Here is a 24,917-nt window from a genome sequence, read left to right as displayed (position 1 = left end):
TAGATCCCTTCCAGCAACATAAGACCTCCCCAGCAACATAAGACCTCCCCATCAGCAACAATAGACCACAAAATCAGATCCCCACCAGTGACAATAGATCCCCAGCAGCCAACATCAATAGATCCTCTCACACCCCACAACCCATGCTATTACATACATTCAGTGCTGGAGGTGCGGGAACTGCGTTCCCTCGCGTTCCCGCTGAAAATGGTGCTATTCTATGGGTACATGTGAATACTCAAATCCATTCTGTCATATCAAGTCCACTTTCACCCTGTGCACCTGGTGTATATTTATTACCCGCACAGATTTACCTGCAGCCAGAAGATAATCTCTGTATAAAGGCACCTTAAAATTTCCAGCTAATGTGGTGAGATATGGTTTCAGGTTGGGAAAAACTTGGGAAAATCCAGTACTTTCTGTGCCAAAGTTGCAGAATGCTCCAATGCTCATGATGCCATGAGGATGGTATCCAAAGATGTAATTGTGTCTTGGGTCTAGATCTACAGTTTTATGGAGCTAAAGGAAGAAAAAAAAAAAAAACGCTGTTTACATTTCATTTTGAACACTTTTACACTTTTTTGTCAGATTATTCAAGAATAAAAGGTTGTTTGGATAGTTTGTAAGACTGAATGACGTTGCTATCCAATTAGGTTGGCACATCAACAGACCCAGTCACACATCATTTTCGTATTAGAAAATAGAAAGTCCAGCAATGACCTGTGCTTTCTGTGGAATCAAATGTATTCATACTGTAGCATGTTTAGGTGTTCTGTGACAGAGAGGACTATAGGCTCAAATCATAAAGCTTAAAGTGTATGTAAACCCAAAAAGAAAAAAATTGTATGTATTGCAGCTTACCAGTCCTTAGATGTAGTAGCTACATTACTTCTCATTTTTTTAATCTAAAAATGCAGTGTTCTTATCACTTCCCATGAGCTTAAAAGAAAGCACTAAAGCTATAATACACTGTAAGCTGAACGAAAAAATACTAAATGGATTTCCCCATTCAGACATGCAAAGTGGATTGAGGAATCTTTCCCGCTTAGGCCCCTTTCACACTGGGGCGTCGTATTTTTAGCGGCGATTTACTGACGTTTTTGCCAGGGTTTTCGGCCGCTAGCGGGGCGCTTTTAACCCCCGCTATCGGCCAAAAAAGGGTTAAAATGACCCATTTTTTTCAGGCGCTCTTTTTAGCTCAAAAGCACCTGAAAAATGTCTCAGTGTGAAAGGGGTCTTAGACATTGAATTCGAACAGCATTCTATTCAAAACAAAATCTATAAGCAACTGTTGGCAATTTTGCATCCACACAGCTGCGTCATTTATTCACAGAGATCTGTGAATGATTAAACTACAAGTCCCATCTGCCACAATCAACTTCCGTCGAACAGAGAGGGTCACACGCAGATTGAAATTCAGCCGGTGCCTGTTGAACTGGCCACATTTTTTATCTGTTTGTACCCACCAAAACTACTATTCCTACTGTATAAATATATCATAATGAAGACGTGTTCAATGTCCGGCCTGTGTGACAACTTTGGCTGCCCCTATCGATACAATAAAAGAAAAAAGCATAGACGTGAAGGGACGAAGTAGTGTGTTTATTGCTTGCTTACTGGGTGGAAAAAAAAAAAGAAACAGCATATAAAAGAAAAATAATGTAACCACAATGGCTATAGGGTGAGGTCAGGCCCTCTTAGTGCTCATATACTGTTAGTGTTCATATTTTCTTATATTAAAGAGCTGTCTGTCTATGGTTGCTGCTCCACTTGCAAAAGCCTACTTTTAATACTCAATTAAATAAATAAACTGAAGCTCAGACACTCTTGACCTCTCTAACATAAGATTTGCGGTATCTTACACCTTCAAGAATCCAACTGTTGGGTTACTAAAGCATTGATGGAGAGACCTCCCTCTTTCATTCCCCAACATCCATTCCTGCTTCACTTTCCCCTCTCCCTCTTTTTTCTTTTCTTTCTCCCTGGGTTGGAAAAATTGAGCACAAGAATTGAAAAAAAAAAAAAAAAAAAAAAAAAAAAAAGTAGAACCAGTGTTCACATGCCTGTTGAGAAAGACCGAAATTAACACGACCAAAGCAAGTAATTCATGTTTTTGGAATATCGATTTCTGATATTTGCAGCCTCTGTAGTTTCAGTGGTTCTAAAATTATTGTATTACACTGTGGCCTGTAACAAATGGTGCTTCCTGCATTTAGATTATTTTTGTGAAGCTGCTTCACCTATATAAAGAATTTATTCAAAAATATATATATATTTTATGACAATATCCTCTAACCCAGCCTTTTTTCAACCAGGGTGCCTTGAGGTTTCTTCAGGGGTACCTTGGCAAAATGCCTAAAAATTGTATACAAGCCAGCAGGTGGAGCAAGCTTGCCTTTTAGTTACACAAAGCCACAGGTTTTCATTTTGCATCATTATGACTTTCTAGACACTGGCATCATAACAACCAGTGACATCATCAGTTAATAAGGAGGATGTCTGTTGCCTCCACAGCATCATTGTTTGACCTCTGCCCCCCCCAACACTGGGGTGACATTAGCTGACTGATAAAGAGAAACTGAGGGAGAAGAGAAACAGTGTGCAAAACTGTATTTGCTTTGGAAGAATAAATCACCTCTAACGTGTCCTAAGTGTGGATGTTGCTGCATTCTGTAAAGCTATTAGAATTGTTTTTTACATTTTAGAATGGGGTGCTTCGAGACTGTCTAGGATTTTAAAGGGTGCCTTGACTGAAAAAAGGTTGAGTAACACTGATCTAACCTACCTTTATGGGGAAATAATCTCTAAAATATTTCCACATGGACCATCTACTCATCCAAACAGATCGTCTTCCACCTGTAATATAATCAAAACAACAATTAAAGCAGATTCTAATATCTAAACAAATAAATAAAACACTTAGGATTTTTACACACCATATCAGTTGAGCTACAATAATCTTGCCTAACGCAAGGGCACATAGAAAACAATTGTATTCAATGCGCCCTGTTCACATCACAACTCTGCTTTGAGGTAGGTCACACCGTGTAAAGATGCAGACATGTAGCATTTTTATGCAGTGCAACTCAACGCATTTTTAGCTTGTGGACTGGTGTGCATGGGCCCTAGCCAGTGCACATGTAACCCTCTTGATGGATATGACAGAATACACATGCGTATACCAAATATTTTTTAAACGTTTTTGGTTCCTTCATCATGGCACAGTGTTTTTTTTTTTTTTTTTTTTTTTTACACTTGGGAGGATTTCAACATGGGATTGACACAGCCAAACATAATCTGCAAGGATTCATTTAGTTTAGGGGTTAAGGATTCATACTTAAAGTGTTAATCCTCTTCAAATTATCTCAAAATAAAATAAAAAATAAAAAAATTCCTTTAACCTAACACTAATTGAACACCTGCAAATACACAGTTGGCTTATTGGGCACTAGAACGTGCTAAAACTCCAAGACTGCAGTCTTATTGCAAACAAATAATTTGTTGCACACGGGCTCCCTGTTAATAACTATTTACAAATGCCTGAGGGCGCATTGATATATCAAGATTTACTTACTAAAGGCAAATAGAGTGTGCACATTGCAAGTGCAGCTGCAACCTGCTAGGGCAATTGCTCCAGAGCTTAGTAAATGAGGTGGAGATTCTCTAAGCAAAAATAAAAAAAAAAAAAAAAAAATATATAATAATCACACGCAAGGCAAATTAAAAAAACAAAATGTTTGCTGTCAGCAGAGCTCCCCCTCATTTACTAAGCTCTGGAGCAAATGTCCTTGCAAAGTGCACTGCCTATTTGCCTTTAGTAAATCAACCCCACTGGATGCTTATCTTATGCACTCATAGATTTTTAGTATCCATGGGCATGTACAGGCATAGGTCCAGCCTGTAGGCACAAGTATTCATAATTTTATCCATGCAGCATGGAGATCTAAGCAGCACCAAGCTTTTATTTACGCGCCGTATACTGTACCTCTCTTTTTTAACTTAAGGTGACACTAAACAATATCCTTATTCTCCAATAATGCATATGCATCCACTACTTAGTGACCCTGTAATCTATTTTTCATGAAATGTTTCCTTACTGTGTGTTTTTCTGCCTTCTTGTAATGTCCTCTGTGAGCTCCTGAACCTTAAGTGCCGGTTCACACTAGACTCACCGAGGCGACCTGCACACGACTGCCGGGGCGACTTGCAAGACGACTTCTGTATAGAAGTCTATGCAAGTCGCCCCCAAAGTAGTACAGGAACCTTTCTTCTAAGTCGGAGCGACTTGCGTCGCTCCGATTAGAATGGTTCCATTGTACAGAACGGGAGGCGACTTGTCAGGCGGCTAGGTCGCCTGACAAGTCGCCCCCGTGTGAACCGAGCCTTACTTTTCCCCCTCACTTCTGTTTATTTGTAAATGAGCAGTGCACATTAGTTGCAGTCATGTGCACTGCTCTATATGCACTACAAATCCCATAGTCCCTAGCAGTGGCGGCCAGTGTTTTTTTTTGGGGGGGGGCTCGGCAAACAACCCCGACCCCCCTCGTTGGTCGCTGGCATCTCAGTCAGTTTTTTTTATAATTTTTATTATAAAAGTGAACATAAAACAAGTGCAATATTTGACCCCGTTTTTGATAAACGAACACATCAATATCTGGTTTGATGAATGCAGTAGCATGAATGAGGCGTGATTGTGAAGAGTGGGAGATTTTTCTTTGGGAAAATAAAACTTTTAAAATTCCAGTAAAGAGATACTGTCACAGTCTTCTTCGGCCGCATGTGTGTCTTTAAGTGTAAAAGCATTTTTACAATAAATCCCCCCCCCCCCCAAAAAAAAAAAAAAAAAATCTACATTTGTAAGGAATTTAGTAAATTGGAGAAGGCTGAGAGCAATAAAAGATAACTTTTTACGTTAAAAAATACAAACTTATAGATTAAAAAAAAAAGGGGCTTAGTCCCATTTTAACCTCCCTGACGGTATTCCTGAGTGTGGCTCGTGCTTAAATTTCAGCACCATTAGCGGTAACCCCGAGCCACACTCGGGATTGCATTGCAGGATCCTGGTGTGGTATACTTACCTTGTCCCTGGGATCCTGCGATGTCTCCCCGCTGTGTCTGCGGGCTGTGTCCTCCTCCGAAGCCTCTCTGTGCCGGGCTCCGTTCCCTGCGACACACGGGGGCGGAGCCTGGCGGCAAATTCAAAAATAATTTAAAAATCATAACACATACAGTACTGTTATCTTACAGATAACAGTACTGTATGAAATTATTTCACTTCCCTTTTGTCCCCAGTGCTTTGTCCTGTGCCCTGCATGCAGTTTTATATTATATTATATATACTGTTCTTTCTGCCTGGAAACTTGAGATTGTCCATAGCAACCAAAAAGTGTCCCTTTACGTCAAAAGTGGCTTTAGATTAGCTAGAAAACAGCGATAGTAAATTAGAACACATGCAGAATTGAGCAATAGTGAATCATGGAATTTATTTTATTATATTATTATTTTTTTAATTATTTATATTTATTATATTATAATTTATGATTTTGTGTTTCAAACTTCATCATACCCGGGATATCTACTAGACTCTTGGTGGACAGATATAAGTGTGTTATTGTTAAGAATTACAGGCCTACAATATAAAACGCCAAATTTCCATGCAAAATAATTGTAACGCTTTTAGCACCTACAAGCTGAAATAACCATACCGCCAGGGAGGTTAATAGTACAGTACAAAGAATACATTTAAGATGCTTATTTTGGTCCTAGTGTTTGCACCATGATGAACTTTGCACTATGTTATTAAAAGCAGGCCATTCTAATGCTTCATGACCACTGTGCTCCTTTGGACCCCTTAGAAAAGGTGGTAAAAGCTGCATTTTTTCACAAGCATTCATGAACCTTTGTGCATTTGGCATTAATGCATTCTATTGGCCAGAATATTAATTTATTCTGCTCATTAGAATGCATTAACTCGTGATCGTACCCAAATGCTCCTCTTTAACCCCTTGCCGACCAGCGCACGGTGAATTACGTCGGCACAATGGCACGGCTGGGCAAATGGGCGTACAGGTATGTCCCCTTTAAGAAGCAGCATTGTGGCCGCACGCACGCCGCATGCTCCGTGCCCGCAGGTCCCGCGGACTCGATGTCCTCCGGGTGCTTGCGATCGTGTCACGGAGCGGAAGAACGGGAAGATGCCTTTGTAAACAAGGCATTTCCATGTTCTGCCTAGTGACATGACAGGGATCTACTGCTCCCTGTCATCAGGAGCAGTGATCGCTGTCATGTGAGTAGTAGCCCACCCCCCCCCACAGTTAGAATCACTCCCTAGGACACACTTAACCCCTTCCCTGCCAGTGTCATTTACACAGTAATCAGTGTATTTTTATAGCACTGATTGCTGTATAAATAACAATGGTCCCAAAATAGTGTCAAAAATGTCCAATGTGTCCGCCATAATGTCGCAGTCACGATATAAAAAAAAAAAAAAATGAATAAAATTTAAAATAAAAATCGCAGAGCACCACCATTGCTAATAATAAAAAAAAAAAAATAATAATAATAATAAAAAATGCCATAAATCTATCCCCTATTTTGTAGACGCTATCACTTTTGAGCAAACCAATCAATATACACTTGTTGTGATTTTTTTACCAAAAATATGTAGAAGAATACATATCGGCATAAACTGAAGAGAAACATTTTTTTTTTTTTTTAATATTTTTTTTGGGGATATTTATTATAGCAAAATTTCAAAATTGTTGCTTTGTTTGTTTAAAGGGCAAAAAATAAAATAGCACCAAAAGAAAGCTCCATTTGTGGGGAAAAAAAGGATGTCAATTTTGCAATTTTTGCAACGTCGCACGACCGCGCAATTGTCAGTTAAAACGACGCAGTGCCGCATCGCAAAAAGTGCTCTGGTCAGGAAGGGGGTAAATCCTTCCGGGGCTGAAGTGGTTAAATGAGCATGTGATTTTTTTTTCTGCCTCTAAATGCCCCTGCCTTTAAGCGCTTATGTGTTCATGGACACATATGTAAGCAGGTGCAGTCCGCTTTCTCCACTGCATGTGGCGCCCAACCACAGCGGCATTGCAGAGTAAAAGGAAGTCAAGAGGAACATGGCTCCACTGGGGAAGCTATCCAATTAGATGCTGCCACCGCTTGTGACTCCAGGGCCATCGTGGGTCAGGCTAAGTGTATTTAAGACCCTGGCTCCCAGTCTTGGATCACACTTCGTGAGTGGGTAGTGTAGGAACAGGTCACCAGTCTGTCAGGGACAGTATTAGCAGTAGGGAGAAGTTCCAGACGAGTAAGCAAGGAGCAGGGACACGCTAGCCTTCCTGAAATCCTACCAATTTGGGCACAGACCGGTCAGACCACATTCCATCCCTTGAGACAGACAATGTCGACCTGCTGTTACACTGTTCGCTGCAACATCCTGTGAGTGAACCCGGTTGGATTGACTTCCAGCCAGGTAGTAGTGTTTGTTTGAACTTTAACTACAATACAGGTCTGTTACTGCATCTGGCTTCTAAGAGTTCACTGCCACCACACCATGCTGCACCTCCCCACACATAGGCTAGCATGGAGAGGTATTTGGTGGCAAAAGAAAGTCAAATCCCTGTAAAACAGGCATTTTTGAGCTGCAGTGTGCATGAGGTCTTAAGGATTTTTTTATTTTTTTTGTTATAGATGAGAGAATGTTGAGAAAAGTCACTCACTGGACCTCAAATATTTTGGGGGCTCTGGCAGTAGGGGTCTCTTTGCCATGTCTTCAACCTATTTTAACAAGGTTGTTTTCACTCTTGCATTTTTAGACTGGCTTCAAACCTATGCACTTCGTGTTTCATGTGGGGTTTTTTTTTCTGTTTCTATGCATTTTTCAACTTGTATTTTCATGTGTTTATGCATGTTTCCATTGTCCATTTTTTCAAATGATGTGCTCAGCATCTAGGAAGGTGTGAGAAGAGCTTGCCATTTTCCAAATGTAGTTGGGCCAAGAGGATATGGCCTGTTGCCAGGGGCGGGTCTCAGTAACCATGTATTTGCAACTCATGAAAATGCATGTATCATACAGTTTCATGTGCTCTCATTGACTTCTATGGGCCCCTCGATGCAAATGTATGAACCAGACCCATTGAAAACAATGGATTGCTAAGTAACATGTATTTGATGCATTGTAATGCCTTTATGTAACAATTAACTTCAGAGAGAGTGAAAACCCCTTACAATCAATGCAACCAGTGTATAGACCTTGGAACAAAGATTTCAGCATTGGAATTCCCGACATATATAAAGATAAGACGTTTAACTCCCCAACTTAAGTCAAAAACTGAAATACTACTCAGAAGTTTCTGCAGAAAAACACCATTCTTCATCACTTTTTTTTAGCACGTTGATATTATTTTTACTGTCTTTTTCAAAAAGCTGTACAACACATTTATGTACTAGCTGGGAAGAGAGTGGAGGGGAAAACCATATGTAGCACTGCCTAATGTGCTACTAGTGTCAGTGTAGGCAAATCTATGCTCTGACTCATAGTTAACTTGTGAGTCTACATTGGGTCAGGGTTTACTGCAGGTCAGGCTGGATGACGCTCACAGGCAGGTCTCTGGTGCCTTCCCCTGGTTTTAGAGGTTTGGAGAAACGTCTAGAAGTTAGTGGGCGGAAGCCAGGAGGGTTGATTGGCATACTTAAGGGAACTTTGCCAATCCCCAGGCAGTGGTCCTGGCAGAGCGGCTGAGCCAGCCCTTAAATATAGATGAAACAGGCCATCAGGGGAGTCGGGTGGAGGTTGGAGTACTGAGGAGACCTTGGAGGGGAACCTCTGGTCGGGGGGGGGGGCTCTGCCTCAGGATGGAGCTCAGACTAGCTTGGGAGGAGCCCGACAGCAGTGCGGTTTGAAGGGAATCTGATGCCGTGTACACACGGGCGAACTTTTCGACCGGACTGGCCCAAATCCAGCGGACAATCCGACCGTGTGTGGGCTCCATCGAACTCTTAGCCATCCCTGAAAGAAACCTAGCTAAGTATGGCTGCTACAGAGTGTCACTTAAGTGACATCCAAGATGGTGGCACCCAGCAACAGTCTCAGAGCCTCGGAGTCTACACAAGGAAGGATTTTACTGGTAACAATTAAGCCCAAAAGCCTAAAATACGTTAAATGCCCATATAACCTTATGATAAGATTGCTGATGAAATGGATGGTCTAGTAAAAGTGTTCCTTTAAAAAGCAACACACATGGTAGTTTTTTTTTTTTTTTTTTACAAACCTATCTCGGGTGTTTTCCAGTCTAAGATCATCCAGATAATGTAGATGGCAATCAGAGGCCATAGCTGGCAATACACAATCCATGCGATTAGAAGTACGCAAACAGGACCTGCCAATACCATAGAACATATTAATATGCAAGTAGAAATTGAAAGAGTAGGACAAACATCTAGATACATCAGTCCATTAAAGCGTAACTCCACTTTTGTTAAGAAAATAAACATTCCCCCTGGGTGATCTACAGTGCCTTGAAAAAAAGTATTCCTACCCCTTGAAATTTTCCAAATTTTGTCATGTTACAACCAAAAACGTAAATCTATTTTATTGGGATTTTATGTGATAGACCAACACAAAGTTGCACATAATTGTGAAGTGGAAGGAAAATAATAAATTGTTTTCAAAATTGTTTTACAAATAAATATCTGAAAAGTGTGGCACGCATTTCAGATATTTGTAAAAAAAAAAAAAAAAAAAAAAAAAAAAAAAAAATGTAAAAACCATTTATCATTTTCCTTCCACTTTACAATTATGTGCCACTTTGTGTCTATAACAAAAAAATCCCAATAAAATAAATTCACATTTTTGGTTGTAACATGAGAAAATGCGGAAAATTTCAAGGGGTATGAATACTTTTTTCAAGGCACTGTATGTACATTGCAAAGATTTTATACAAACTTTGTTGCAGATTCCTACCTTTTATTATTCTGAAAAAATCCCTGTGTGTTTGCCTGTGCAGAATGAGTCTAATGGGAGTGGTTTCACAATTATCAACTAGCTGTGCACCTGCAGGGCACTAATGAGGTAAAGCTGCTGGGCCTGCATCACTTTAGACATGATTTCCTATTGGGAGTATCTCACTAAAAATGACATTTTTGTTGCAGGGGAGGCTTGTATCTGTGCAGACTTCTTGGAAAATCAGCGAGCCAATCACATAAGCAGGAAATTATGTTTCGGGGGGTGGGGGGGGGGTTTCTGTACACATCCTGTGTACAGAACACCTCCAGGTAGCCATATTGCATAAATTACAGAGCTGCAGATTGAAACGGAAAGGTCATTATAAATAACATTCAATTACAATATGACTTGTGTTGCAATTGTATACACCATATTATTTTCTCTTTATTTGCTATTTTTTCCCCCCATGAAAGTGGAGTTAACCTTTAAGTGTAAACCCAGCCAAAACTTTTTTCTTGTTCTCTCTGTTTGGGGGCTAACTGCATACTTTCTGCCCTGGTCACCACTATTACTGGGACAAAAGTGAAGAGTAGGTGTGACCAATGTTCCCTCACTTTCATAAGAATTCTTCCCACTTCCTGTCTCTGGAGAAGGAAGTAATGAGAAATCACCCCTAAGGCGGAATACAGTAATAAGGCCTCATGCACACATTCGATGTAAATTGCAGTCATATCTGTGCCCAGGTTAGACAACTGCAGCGTACAGCCGGCCATGAATGGCTGTACATTAGTGGTATGCAGCATATTCCATGCTTGTGTGAACTCAAACACAGATGTAAATCTTGGAACATGCAAAATGCTATATGCTGTAGCTGTCTCTTCCAGCCGCAGAAATATGCTCACAATTTACATGTCTGAAAGCGTCCATGTGTATAAGGCCTAAAAACTTGTAAGCTCTCTGTACACTTTCCCTACTTTCCAAGAAAAAAAAAAAAAAGTCTACTTGTACAGTTCACCAAAATCATTTCAGTTTTGAGTGGGTAACAGAATATATACAAAGCAGTACTTTCAACATTTAAATGTATAGCTCTTTTATATGTATCATAACTAGGTAGATAAAAGGATATGCAGTGCCCAATTTATTTTTTATAAAATTTAAAGCTGAGCTCAAGGTATGGATTTTATTGCATAATTATATTGGAGTTACATTGGTCCGGCCTGGAGCAATGCAAGTATACATATACCATACATGAGCGATAGATGTGGAAGAGGAGAACCACTGCAGTAGTCACCACTACTACAATGATCGCAGCTGCCTCATCTCATAACAGGTGTCATTCACAGAACGCCTTGCATTTTTGGAAATAATGACATCACCGCACCCACCTCTCCACCTTGTCCAATCAAAGAACACATTGAGAGAAATGCAAGGCATTCCGTGAATGGCACTCATGCCAAGCAAGTGATTCCCAGTGTTTATTATGCAGCAGGGCAGCCGTTTGGCATGGGACCCAGAAAGCAGTGGCGATTACTGTATTAGCGATGACTTCTATATTGATTCTCTGCTTCCACAGTAATCCAACAGGTATGGCATAGGCAAATTTGCATTGGTCCAAGGTAATTATGCAATATTATCCACACATGTTCAGCTTTATGTCAGCGTTGTCTTTTGGCAAATAAATCCTGTGTCCAGATCTTGTGCCAGTTTGAAATATTTAAAGTGCCTTCCCTCTCTAAATTTTTAAGTTTGCCAAATAATGCTTACTCTCTACATGCTTTTTCACTGCACTCTGGTTCCTCCCCTGTCCTTCACCACTGGTACAGTTCCCTCTCCCCGGTGTCATTCAACCCACTTCCTGCCTAGGACATACGGGCCACATGTTGGGCGGCATCGACCGGTTCAATAGAAACCGGATGACATTCGGACCGTGTGTACTGCAGTCAGTCCGACAGAGGCCTCCTGTTCAGCTGGCTTCTGTCGAAGGGGCATGATCGAAAAAGGTCTGCCGATCAGCTTCCGATCAGTGCTCTCAGCCAATGCCTGAGAGCGCTGACAGGAGTGTTCTGGCGGGGTGTGTGTACGAGGCTTAAGCCTAGACCACCATGGACACACACCCTGGGGGTGCATCATCATGTTGGCCTGGGCTCACAGTACAGTTGAGCTCCCACACCATTACATGGAGTTAGACTGTAAGGCCTTGTGGGAGGGTGCAGAGACAAAATACTCCAGAGAAAGACTATTAAACAAAAAAAAAAAAACTCAAGTTAATTGAACTAACAGAAAAAATAGTTTTAAGCAGATTTAGGCTTCAGAGCAGGGTTTCTTTAATGTTTAGTATAGGAAAGTGAATACCAACATACCCAGAAACAAAAAGGTGAGAATCCACTGTAACACACTAAGAATTTGCAGAAGTTCAGTGTTGTTGTGTTTGCGCCTCTCATCTCTCTGTATAATTGGTAAAACAAAAAGGTGAGAAAACATATTAAAGACTATTGTTGAACATTTATCTTTTCTAAAGTGTACCTATGGCTTCTGCATGTAACGCAGGTTGCTGCTGGCAGAATAATTAGAAGATTCTGCATAAAATACACATTTAAAGTATTTGCATTTAGATGCATAAAATCCTTCTAATTACTTAATTAAGTGAATGCATATAAACATTTGCATGCTTAATGCTGTGCACATTTTTGGTTGTAGACACAGATGTGTATATGGCCCAATTGATTCCCATAGTGCTGCATTTAGATGTGTAGAAAACTATACGCTGTATACATCTAAACATGATATTTTAGACACCTGTGTGAATGAGCCCAAAGGCAAAGTGTAACTAGAATTTAATCGTGGGTGTTAGGCAGCCCTGGTCCGCCTTACTAGCTAGAAATAAGTACATCTTTGCCCACATAATATATAGTAACTGCTGCACTGACAGGCCCTCCCATCCAGGCTGTGTGTTCATTCATGTCACCAACATGTGAGAGCCTACCTCATGCTGCCAGTTGGTTTCTATGAGCCAGTGTAAGGCAGACCTGCCAGTTTTGTTGGCAGAATCAGCGCACAGCATGGAAACGCTAATAGAGCAAACTAGTGTATCAACAATTGTTAAACCAGAACTAAACCTTTGTTTGCTTTACAGCCAAGGAAGGTGCCATCTTGGCCCCGGTTTGATTTGCTGTTGCCATGGTGCTGCCCATGTGATCAGTTATGACACCAGTCATTTGATGGCTTGACAGTTTGGTGACAGTTATCAGTCACGGCATGCCTTGAATACAAAGGAAACCGTTAAATGGATGGGTTTACTTTGTACAACTGTACATGCAGCGTTCCAAGCACCATGCGCACAAGCAGCGTGAGAGGCACACAAAGATGATGTCAATAAGCGCTGTGGAGGAGAGGCGTTGTTTCTGCTCTGTGTCCCTTTCATTCTGCCTGTGTGTGTGTGTGGCGCTCAGAACACTGCATATACCATTGTAGAAGGGCTCGTTCACACAAGTGTCTAAAATGCCACGTTTAGATGCATACAGTGTATAGTTTTGTATGCATCTAACACAGCACTATTGGAACCAATAGGGCTACATATAAAAATGTGCGCTGCATTTAGCAGTGTAAAAAAAGTAGGACACAGCGGCATCCATAGGCCATACATATCTGCAGATTTTACATGTGTAACCATGTAAACACATATGCTTGTATACATGTATTGGCATACATGCATATAGTTAATAGGAGAAATACGCAGAAGCCCATGCGAATGAGCAAAACAGGAGAGCGCACATAGGAGGAAACTCCTATGGAACTCCATAGTCCCAGCAGCACAGGGGGCACAAATATATATCACAGAGTGATAAACACAACTCATGTATTCATTCAAAAGAAGGGGCCAGTAAATATGACATATTTACCACCCCGCCCTCTATCCTGTAACAATCCTCACGTGTGCCCCGCAGTAGTTGAAACTGGTGGAAGGGAGAGGAGCGGAAGCTGGCAGCGTTGTGGAGGAGGGAGTGCGCACAGGGAGAAGGGGGGAGAAGATCAGAGCAGCAGGGGATGGGGGGGGGGGAATACTGTAACTGATCCTCCTGTGGCTCTCCCTGTACTGAGCCCAGGCCCCATCAGTTCAACAGGGGGGCTTGGGCACATGCTGAGCAGAAAGATAGGCTGTACTGCCTTATCACTGGAACTGATCCACCTGTGGCCCACCCTGCAGCACAGGTGGCAAGAGGGAGAGAAGAAGCCACAGGAGTATCGATTTCAGTGATAAAGCAGTACAGCCGGCCCTTCTACATGGCAGGTGCCAAGGCCTTTCTGTTGAACTGATGGGGCCCAGGCCTGGTACTGGATAGGGTTGCCACCTGTCCGGGATTCACCCCACAGTCCGGTTTTTACATCCTCTGTCCGGGTTTCTGGCTGCCTGATACCTGGACACCAGGGAACCCTCAACAAGACAGAGAGGGGAGGGGAGAAGCTGGCTGCCCACTACCAGGCTACATATGTATGTATTCATCTGATAGTGTGTTGTGGTTGTGTCTAGTGTATCTATGCATGTTTGTGTGTATCTGAGTGCATGTATGTATCTCAATGTGTGCGTATATATCTGAGCATATGTACAGTATATATATCCAAGTGTGTGTATACACATGTATCTGACTGTATATATACATACACACACGTATCTGATTGTATACATGTATCTGATTGTATATACATGTATCTGAGTGTTTATATATGTGTTAGAGCTGCACTATTCTGGCTAAAATGAGAATCACAATTTTTTTGCTTAGAATAAAGATCACGATTCTCGTGGTGTAACATCTTCTTTCACATTATACAAATAAAAAAAAAAAAAAATTGGGCTAACTTTACTGTTTAGTTTTTTTTTTTTTAAATTACGTTTGAAAAACTGCTGCACAAATACGGTGTGATATAAAATATTGCAACCACCATTTTATTCTCTAGGGTCTCTGCTAAAAAAAAAAAATATGTTTGGGTGCTCCAAGTAATTTTGTAGCAGAAAATAATGATTTTTACTTGAAAGCAACAAATGTCAGAAAAGGTTTGGTCTTTAAATGGTTAAACTTCCCTCATCTACATGCTGGAGTTCTTTCCTTTGATAAAAGAACGAAAAGATACTTTGTTTCTACTTATTAATTGTAATAAAACTTGGCAGGCTGCCTGGATTTTTTTTTTTCCAACTGTGAGAACTCTCTGCACTTGTTAGAAAGATTGTGACATGCTGTTTTGAAGATCGGGAAAGGAAAAAGATTGTGATTTTTGATTCTTAACGATTAATCGTGCAGCTCTAATAAGTGTGTGCGCTCATGTACTGTATGTAATTGAGCATATGTATATATCTCAGTATTTGTAAGTGTGTGTGTGTGTTTATGCATGTGATTAATGAAAAATTAACTAAAAATACTTCTATAGCTGAGTAAGGGTCGGTTCACACTAGGACGACTTGTCAGGCGACTTAGCCGCCTGACAAGTAGCGTCCCGTTCTGTACAATGGAACCGTTCTAATCGGAGCGACGCAAGTCGCTCTGACTTAGAAAAAGGTTCCTGTACTACTTTGGGGGTGACTTGAGGCGACTTGCATAGACTTCTATATAGAAGTCGTTTTGCAAGTTGCCGCCCCTGTCGTGTCCAGGTCGCCTGAGGCAGTCGCGCTGCAAGTCGCGCTGCCTCAGTGTTAACCGGGGCTAAGGATGAGCTCCGGTGTGTTCGCATGCTGCACGTGCCGAGCCCACCAGGACTGCACAGCGCTAATCACAGGCAGTGAGACATTTCCCAATCTCTGCAGCCGCACATAGGGAAAATGTCTCACTGCTTGTGATTAGCGCTGTGCAGTGCCGAGTTCCTGGCGGTCTCGGCACGTGCAGTATCTGAACACGCTGGAGCTCATCCTTATATCTGAGTATGTAACTTAATATCCTCAATTGATGTGAACATCTGATAATTCATACACTTAATTACTAATAAATTTCCCTATATACATATACCTAAAAAAGTGAACACCAACTGTGCAATAACTTAAGTCCATTAATTTGAAAAAAAGATTAAAATTGATACATTTTTCTTCCATGCCTCACACCTAAAGACAGCAGCTCCCCCATAATGTTGACCCCCCAGATCAGAATGTAATACAGCGCTTCAGCATCTATCCATGGGGTAGCTGCCACACTAAGCATCACAGACAGTGCAAGCAGATCTCACAGATAAAAATCCATATAAGCACTTCAAGGAGAAACGGAACTCACAATAGTGAAATACCATCAAGAATTTTTATTTAAAAAACATTTTTTTTTAGTTTACTGACATTAAAGCATACAGGCCGTCCCATTTTTCCTATCCCTCAAAGTATGTAGGTGTACATCTCACTACCCCGTCCACTCCCGCTCCAAGCTCTTTTACAATCCTATTGTCTAGAGTGTATGCTAAAAAAAATGCCGTGCGCCAGTAAAGTGTTCGAGTTTGGCTTGAAGAAAAGGTGGCAACCCTAGTAAAGGAGGACCAGCTGTATCCCCTAGATTTCTATATAAGTTTAGACTCCTTCATAAATACAAAACTTGCACATGGATGAACAAGCACCCCTTCCCTCTATACAGCAGTAGCTGGTTCTGGTGATTAGCTGCTCAAACATTGGTGTGAGGGGGGTGTTAGAAATAGGTATGTGATGGCAGGCTTAGTTTGTTGTTTTTCCTCCCTACAGGTTTGTAGTAGAGTGCTATTTACTTACCATGCTAAGATACAGGCTCTGCATTTCCCTCAACTACATGAGTTCCTGGACACACCCAGGAAAGATAACTTCCTTTTGCCTCCCTCTGCAGCTCAGAGAGACCACACCTGATCAAGTGATCTGTGGTCAGGTAACGTGCCCTCCAGAGTCAAAAGTCGTATTTAAAAAATGCACCCTTGCAGAGGACCCCACCACCATTGCAAGGGTTAAATGCTTATTTAATCTAAGGGAAGAAAATTAAGGAGTAAATACCTACCTTACTTCTTGCCCCAGCTGCCTCTTTCCAGTCCCCCACTGCCTGCTCTGTAAGCTGAGACCAGTTCCAGTTGCCCTCCAACCTCTTCAGCATACCATACAGGGTTAATATCCCTATATCGTACATGATGACGCTACGGCTCTACCCACAGATCAGAGCACTGGGGCCATCTAGAATGGGGTGTTAGGTAAGTGATAGAGACTATTGATCTCTTCCCCTAGACATAATGATCATTTAACCCTCGGGGGGGGGGGGGGCACTGCAAAGGTGGGGTTTCTTTTCTTTTTCATTTTCCTGGAATTGGGCTTTAATCCCTGCCCTTTGCATCATACTCCACTTCAGCTGTGGAAGGTTTTACCCCCTTCATGCCCAGCCATTTTTTGCTGTTCGGCACTGCTCTATTTTAACTGACAATTGCGCGGTCATGCAATGCTGCACCCAAACAAAATTTATATCATTTCTTTCACACAAATAGAGCTTTCTTTTGGTAGTCTTTGATCACCTCTGGGTTTTTTATTTTTTATTATATAAACAAAAAAATGTTGACAATTTTGAAAAAAAAAAAAAAAAAAACTATTTTGGCCAAAATGTATTCTGCTGCATGTCTTTGGTTAAAAAAAATCTAAATAAGTGTATATTGATTAGTTTGCGTGAAAGTTATAGCGTCTACAAACTATGGGATATATACTGGATTTTTTTTTTTTTTTATACTTAATGGCGGGGTCAGCGACTTATAACGGGACTGCAATAGTGAGGCAGGCAATCTGACGCTGGGGGAACCAACTGGCACTGACATCACCAGGCTTTGGCCTACGATTGACCACCAGCACCCGGTGATCAACTATGATCTGACGCTGGGGGGAACTAACTGCCACTGACCTCACCAGTGCCATTATTACAGTGATCAGTGCTAATAATATACACTGTCGACACTGGGCAAGAAGGGGTTAACATCTAGGGCGATCAAGGGGTTAAAGATGTGCCTAACAATGTGTGAACTGAGTGCTACTTTTACTGGGGATCTACTTGTTTTCATTCCCTGCTTAACAGGGAATGAAAACATGAGATTCCTGTCACTGAACACAGCCCTGTGTTGTTTACACTCACAGAGCTGTGTTCGAGGAAGATCATAGCCGATCAGCGGGTGCTGGCAGTCAATCATTGGCCGAGACCTGGCGATAGGCATGCGCTGTGATGAACCGCAGCACAGCCAGGCCAGAAAAACCAGAATCGCGCGTGTATGTATGTATGTATGTATGTGTATATATATATATATATATATATATATATATATATATATATATATATATATATATATATATATATATAAAATAGGGGTGCAACGGATCAAAAAACTCACGGTTTGGATCGTTCCTCGGATCAGGAGTCACGGTTCGGATCAACAAAGAAAAAAAATCCCCCACTGTAATATCCATGTCATCTCCCGCACTGTAATATCCACATCATCTCCCCCACTGTAATAATATCCACAATCTCCCCCACTGCTGTAATAATATCCACAATCTCCCCCACTGTAATATCCACGTCATCTCCCCCACTGTAATAATATCCACGTCATCTCCCCCACTGTAATATCCATGTCATCTCCCCCAATGTAATATTCACATCATCTCCCCCACTGTAATAATATCCACAATCTCCCCCACTGTAATAGTATCCACAATCTCCCCCACTGTAATAATATCCACAATCTCCCCCACTGTAATAGTATCCACAATCTCCCCCACTGTAATAATATCCACAATCCCCCCCACTGTAATAATATCCACAATCCCCCCCATTCTAATATCCACAATCCCCCCCTGTATATACAGTAAGAGTATAGGAATTAGGAAGGAAGACTAGTGTTGTTTAGTCTTACCTTACAGAATAGAAGCTGCCAAGCCGGCCAGATCAGATCCACAAGTTGAGGGGTGATGACTTCAGCGCGCACCACCGCCGCCGGGTGTACCAAGATGGCCGCCGCTCCGGAGCTAGGCCGAAGCCGCGGCCTTTCCTAAGGCCGAGGCAGTGGCGCGCTCCGTGGAGTGCATGTGTGCCAATCCGAACAGGTTGAACCATTCGGATCACGGATCGGTGACGATCCGTTGCACCCCTAATAAATAAATAATAAGAAAAAAATATATTATATATATATATATAAATATATATATATTATATAGTATGTGATTCTGCACAGCCTTCCCGCACTGTAGCAGTACAGCCACAGTGCACGGTCAGCAAGCGGATACAACTCTGACCTTTCATCTAATAATTATGTTTCGCTGTACTTGGAGCATGAAGTAAACTATACAGTCCACCAATCAAAACCTAGAGAAAGATATAACTTGGCTGCACATTTTCTGAGTCTTGTGACTCCTCTTAAAGTGTTACTAAACCCAGTAATATGAAAATAGTGCATATACAGACAGGTTTACTGTTGTGGGATAAGTTACACTTTAACAGGAGTTGCATCTCCTCTTGCTTGGTGCAGAATTTAACCACAAATGTTCGGCACTTGTCAGATGAAGCAAAGAAAAATATACCCCAATTGTAGTGGTAATGCCTTAGTACTGTTCCATGTTTTGACCCACAATTGTGTTTTGGGAAACAAAGAGAAATGTAAATGAAGGTCTTTATAAAGAAATCCTATAAATAAATCCACATGTAATAAAGCATAACTAAAAAAGTCACAATATACATTATCCAGAGTCATATATCTCTCACCTCCTGCATGGGCTCCATATGAGAGGCTGCCGGGGTCACTCATTGGAAGAAGCCAAGGTCCTCATAATAAGAATAGATTTGATCACTGTAACGAGGTTGCGGTGTATTGGAATGAAATAAAGCGAGTATTTAAAATACCAGTTGTATAACACTATGAAAATGTAGACGTATTCACTGCATAATGATATAGTAAAAACACAGAAAAACCATCGTAAACTGGTGTGACTGGGATTAGGAGATCACAAGACACTTTGAGTAAAAGAGCTTTTCATACAACAGTCACTGCTTCATGTGTACAAGTCACAGTCATTAATAGGAACTAGAGATCTCTGAGATAAAGGTGGGATTTAGGAAGGAGATATTTAGGAAACAAATGTATGAGATAAACAATAATAAGAGATTATTAGCCCTTTCTTTCTATTGCGTATTGCAATGTGTTGCATGAAAATACCGCTAGCGCCCTGCCACTGCGCTACACCAGGGATAGGCAACCTGGGGCCCTCCAGCTGTTGTGGAACAACATTTGCCATGAGGCATTGCAAGGCTGGCAGTTACAATTACTCCCAGAGGCATGATGGGACTTGTAGTTCTGCAACAGCTGGACGGCCCCAGGTTGCCTACCCCTGCTCTCCACACTATCCCCATGACTACGCTCCGGCCTCCAGCTGTTGTGGAACTACATTTCCCATGAGGTATTGCAAGGTTGGCAGTTACAATTACTCCCAGAGGCATGATGGGACTTGTAGTTCTGCAACAGCTGGAGGGCCCCAGGTTGCCTACCCCTGCTCTCCACACTATCCCCATGACTACGCTCCGGCCTCCAGCTGTTGTGGAACTACATTTCCCATGAGGTATTGCAAGGTTGGCAGTTACAATTACTCCCAGAGGCATGATGGGACTTGTAGTTCTGCAACAGCTGGAGGGCCCCAGGTTGCCTACCCCTGCTCTCCACACTATCCCCATGACTACGCTCCAGCCGGGGGTGGGGGGTGTGAAACACATTGGGGGCGTGGCCTGGTTGGAGTCCAGGCTGAGGTTACCACTCTACTTACCACTCCAGGACACCTAGCTGTGCGACTTTTAGGGGCCACCCCATTATTCTCTGAACCCTGCGCCCTCTTGTTCGGTCTGATCGTTCATGCAATGTGAAAAGCCTTAGCTGCCATCATGTGATGCCTACTGCTTTACTAGCCGACAGCCTAGGACCATGACAGCTTCCATCTAACGTTTCCCACACAGGTATTTTCCTTTGTGAAAGAGTCAGTTAATAAATGAAGCAAAAGTCTATGTAACAAGAAGAGTGATTTGAATCGGAACATGGAAAGCACCAGTGATCCGGTTAGGCTCAGCGCAGTAATGGAACATTCACACAGAAGAGGATTATCTTGCCCCCCTTGCACACAGAGCCATGAATACAAAAGACCTACCTTCCCCCAGAAGGGGGAGACACTTGACGGTGGCCCTGTGATGGTGTCATTGACAAGGGTCATCCCCAGCTGGGAGCAGCCTGCATCCCACACATGGTCCTGAGTTCAGGAGGTGAGGACAGCTGGAGATGCCTGGTACCCGCACACACATTCCCAAATACAAGATGCAAGACGCTTCCTGATTTGCAGCTCAGTCTGCCTGCTGATTGGACAGAGTTCCTTCTATCCCTGAAACACATCAGATGCTGTGATGCAGCAGGATCAGGACAGCATTAACTCCTGCACCGCCTAACCACATTTATCAATAGAGTCTTACACTAGAAAATAAAGTGTCATCCTTAACCGCCCCCTTTATGATTCATCTGTGAAAATGTTCACGCAAATCTGTTAGTGAATTCGAAGATCCGGAGATAAAACCAGCATCTATTTTTTGCAAGCAAGATTAAAGTAAACCTGTCACAAGGAAGTACAGAGATTGTCATGGCTGATATTGCCTTCTCAATAGGCTAGATGCCTTTAAATCCACTGACAGATCAGGCTACAGTAGACAATCAGACATTGCTGACTTTAAAACTCAGGTTTAATCTGCATATATTTTGCCTTCCCTGGTTCCTCCTATCCCCCCTTCATCAATATGCTAATGACATTTTTTAAATAAGACCCTTCATATCTTATTTTAGACCCAGTGATTTAATCACTGGGTCTCTGTGCTTCTCTAAGCAATGCCTGCATATTATGGCTGGTGGGAGGCAGTGTTGCCAACCTACAGGATTGAAATTTACTGACACAACACTCAAAATTTACTGTGAAAATATATACTAAATATATACGCTCGCGCTAATGGTGTATCAAACAACAAAGAAATAAAATTCAAAATGCAGCTGCTATACACAAAGTGCTAATCACTTGAAAAACATATAAATATAAATATAGCGCTCACAAACAATAAGTGAAAATATGTTGACCAAAAACAAAACAAAGTCCAAATACAATAAGTGAAAATAAAGTCCAAATAAAGTGACTATAGGTGCTCCAATCCAAAGTGAAGGAAATGTATCCCCACTCACCAGATCAGAACGACCCCCAGCTTTTCAGTCTGGTTGGTTTGGTTTTAACTGGCATTTCTAAAAGTTCCAAAATTACAGTTTTTAGTGCAAATGTCAGTATTTAGGCTACAAACAAGTGCCATATGCAATTAACAATGTGATTTAAAGTGATTGTAAAGGATCGTTTTTTAATTTTTGTTAAATAACAAACATGTCATACTTACCTCCACTGTGCAGCTCGTTTTGGACAGAGTGGCCCAGAACATCCTCTTCTGGGGTCCCCCGGCAGCTCTCACAGCTCCTCCCCGCATCAGATAACCCCCTAGGAGAAGTGCCCTCTCGAGGGGGTTACCTTGTGGGCGTGCTCCTGAGTCCAGCATTTGCGTCCATAGACACGAATGCCGAACTCGGCCCCGCCCCCCCCGGCGCCCGCATCATTAGATTTAATTGACAGCAGCGGGAGCCAATGGCTGCGCTGCTAACAATCTATCCAATCAAGAGCCGGGACCCCGTGGAGAGAGGGACAGCGCGTCCCCGCCGAAGAGATGAAGGGGCTCAGGTAAGTAAAACGGGGGGCTGGGGGGCCGGTGACTGCCAGGTGTTTTTTCATCTTCATGCATAGGATGCATTAAGGTGAATAAACACGTGGGTTTACAACCCTAGGTACTAAGACAAAAAACATATTTCTTATTTAACCGCTTCCCGACCGGCTCCTGTATATATATGGTGGCAGAATGGCTCTTCTGCGGGAATCGCCGCATATATAAGGAGGCTCCTTTAAGAGCCATAGCTGCACGGAGGGGGACCCAATGTGTATGGCCAGCGGGCGCGATTGCCGCTGGCCACCCACGATCGCGGGCACGAGAGCAGGAATGGGGATTTGTGTGTGTGTGTGTGTAAACACACAAATCCCTGTTTTTACAGAGGAGGAGAAACAGATCGTCTGTTCCTACTAAGTAGGAACAACGATCTGTCTCCTCCCCCAGTCCGTCCCATCCCCTCACAGTTAGAAACACACCTAGGGAACACACTTAACCCCTTGATCGCCCCCTAGTGTTAACCCCTTGCCTGCCAGTGACATTTATACAGTAATCAGTGGCTATTTTTAGCTTTGATCTCTGTATAAATGTCAATGGTCCCAAAAAAGTGTTCGATCTCTCCGCAATGTCACAGTCACGATTAAAAATCGCTGATCGCCACCATTACTGTAAAAAAAACTTGAAAAAAATAAATAAAAATGCCATAAATCTTTCTCCTATTTTGTAGATGCTATAACGTTTGTGCAAACCACTCAATAAACGCTTATTGCAATTTTTTTTTTTTTTTACCAAACATATGTAGAAGAATACATATTTTTTTTAATTTGGGATATTTATTATAGCAAAAAGTGAAAAATATTTTGTTGTTTTCCAAAATTGTCGCTCTTCTTTTGTTTATAGCGCAAAAAATAAAAACCACAGAGGTGATCAAATACCACCAAAAGAAAGCTCTATCTGTGGGAAAAAAAGGACATAAATTTTGTTTGGGTACAACGTTGCAGGACCGCACAACTGACAGTTGTCAGTGCCGTATCGCAAAAAGTGGCCTGGTCAGGAAAGGCGTAAATTCTTCCGGGGCTGAAGTGGTTAATTTTCAATATAAATAAGCAGCCCAGGGACAGGACTCAGGAGGGCAAGATATTAGAATGGTAAGGCACACACATGAAATTGACTCTCACAGTGACAGCAGTGTGCAGCAGCATAGATGATGATGACACCTCACTGACACGACATGTCCCCTCCTGAGTCACAGTGACAGTCTCTCTCCACACCAGGTGGTCCCTTCGGTCCACTCCAGTCCAAACTGCACTGACAGTCTTGCTCCCGGCCTGCCTTGCTCCTGTCCTGCCGTCAGTATTTTTACTGGCAGCCAGTGATGGCAAAAGGTTGCCAGTAAAAAGTATGGCTGTGCCTATGGACATCCGCAAGTAGGGACAAGGGAGGGGGGGGGGGGGCGGGGAGCGCCCCCCCTGGAATCAGCAAGGGCCGCCGTGGCCGCCAAAGACTTTTTCACGATCATCCGATGAAAGGAAGGTGGGTGTATATATAGCGGTATGTACCATCCTGCCTTCCTGTATATAGAGACCTTCCTCCATCATCACTGACTGCAGATATACATCATCTGTCCTGTATACAGCTATATATAGACCCACCTTCCTTCCTGTATATAATAATACCATCCACCCCCTCTATATACACATACTGTACACCCTCCTTACTGTAAAGGCCGCATTTGACAGGCACAGTGAGGCTGCATATGATGGGCACAGTGAGGCTGCATATAATGGGCACAGTGAGGCCCCATATGATGGCCACATGCCTGTGCTTTATGTGATGATTAAGCCCCTCCCATTCATGAATGTCGAAAATAGGAGGAGCATGGGTGACCCCTGAAAAAAGTTCTGTGGACGCCTATGGCTGTGACGCCTGGTCCGGAGCCGGCCGAGACCATCCGAATGCCTGCTACAGAATGTTCAGGCGGTGGGGGTGGGGTCAGGCAGTGCCTGAGCGTGTTGTGTGATGTCATGGCGCAAGGGAGCCGAGTGGAGTGGCTGGAGCCTTGTGTATAGGTTAGGGTTGCCACCTTTTCTTCAAGCCAAACCCGAACACTATAGCGGAGTATACCTTATAAAATTGTAAAAGACCTGGGACGCTTTTGGTGGCCCGAAAGAGAGCAGTAATGTGGCGCGCATAGTGTGCTGTGGTGAACAGTGCGTATGGCTGAATGGTGAGTGTTCTGTACGGAA

At 42.4% G+C, this 24,917-nt stretch overlaps 1 protein-coding gene across 5 annotated transcripts in view; it reads right to left on the bottom strand.

Moving 5' to 3' along the window:
• The window catches only part of LOC141139636 (diacylglycerol O-acyltransferase 2-like), a 71,403-nt gene that overhangs the window by 21,188 nt on the left and 25,298 nt on the right, over positions 1-24,917 (bottom strand). For 3 of the 5 annotated variants that reach the window (XM_073625952.1, XM_073625954.1, XM_073625953.1), the window contains exons 2-6: positions 19,660-19,744; positions 12,307-12,391; positions 9,273-9,380; positions 2,786-2,856; positions 315-519 (exon numbers count right to left, since the gene is read on the bottom strand). In XM_073625952.1, the coding sequence (XP_073482053.1) occupies positions 315-519; positions 2,786-2,856; positions 9,273-9,380; positions 12,307-12,391; positions 19,660-19,677 (487 nt within the window). In that variant the 5' untranslated portion in view covers positions 19,678-19,744. Of the gene's footprint in view, positions 1-314; positions 520-2,785; positions 2,857-9,272; positions 9,381-12,306; positions 12,392-16,676; positions 16,716-19,659; positions 19,745-24,917 lie in introns of those variants that run through there. The other 2 variants (XM_073625951.1, XM_073625950.1) reach the window with 2 other exon arrangements.

This window comes from Aquarana catesbeiana, linkage group LG04 (assembly GCF_042186555.1).
Source record: "Aquarana catesbeiana isolate 2022-GZ linkage group LG04, ASM4218655v1, whole genome shotgun sequence".
NCBI lineage: Eukaryota > Metazoa > Chordata > Amphibia > Anura > Ranidae > Aquarana > Aquarana catesbeiana.
The sequence above is the reverse complement of the archived record's forward strand: the minus strand, read 5'-3'. Positions and strand labels throughout refer to the sequence as shown.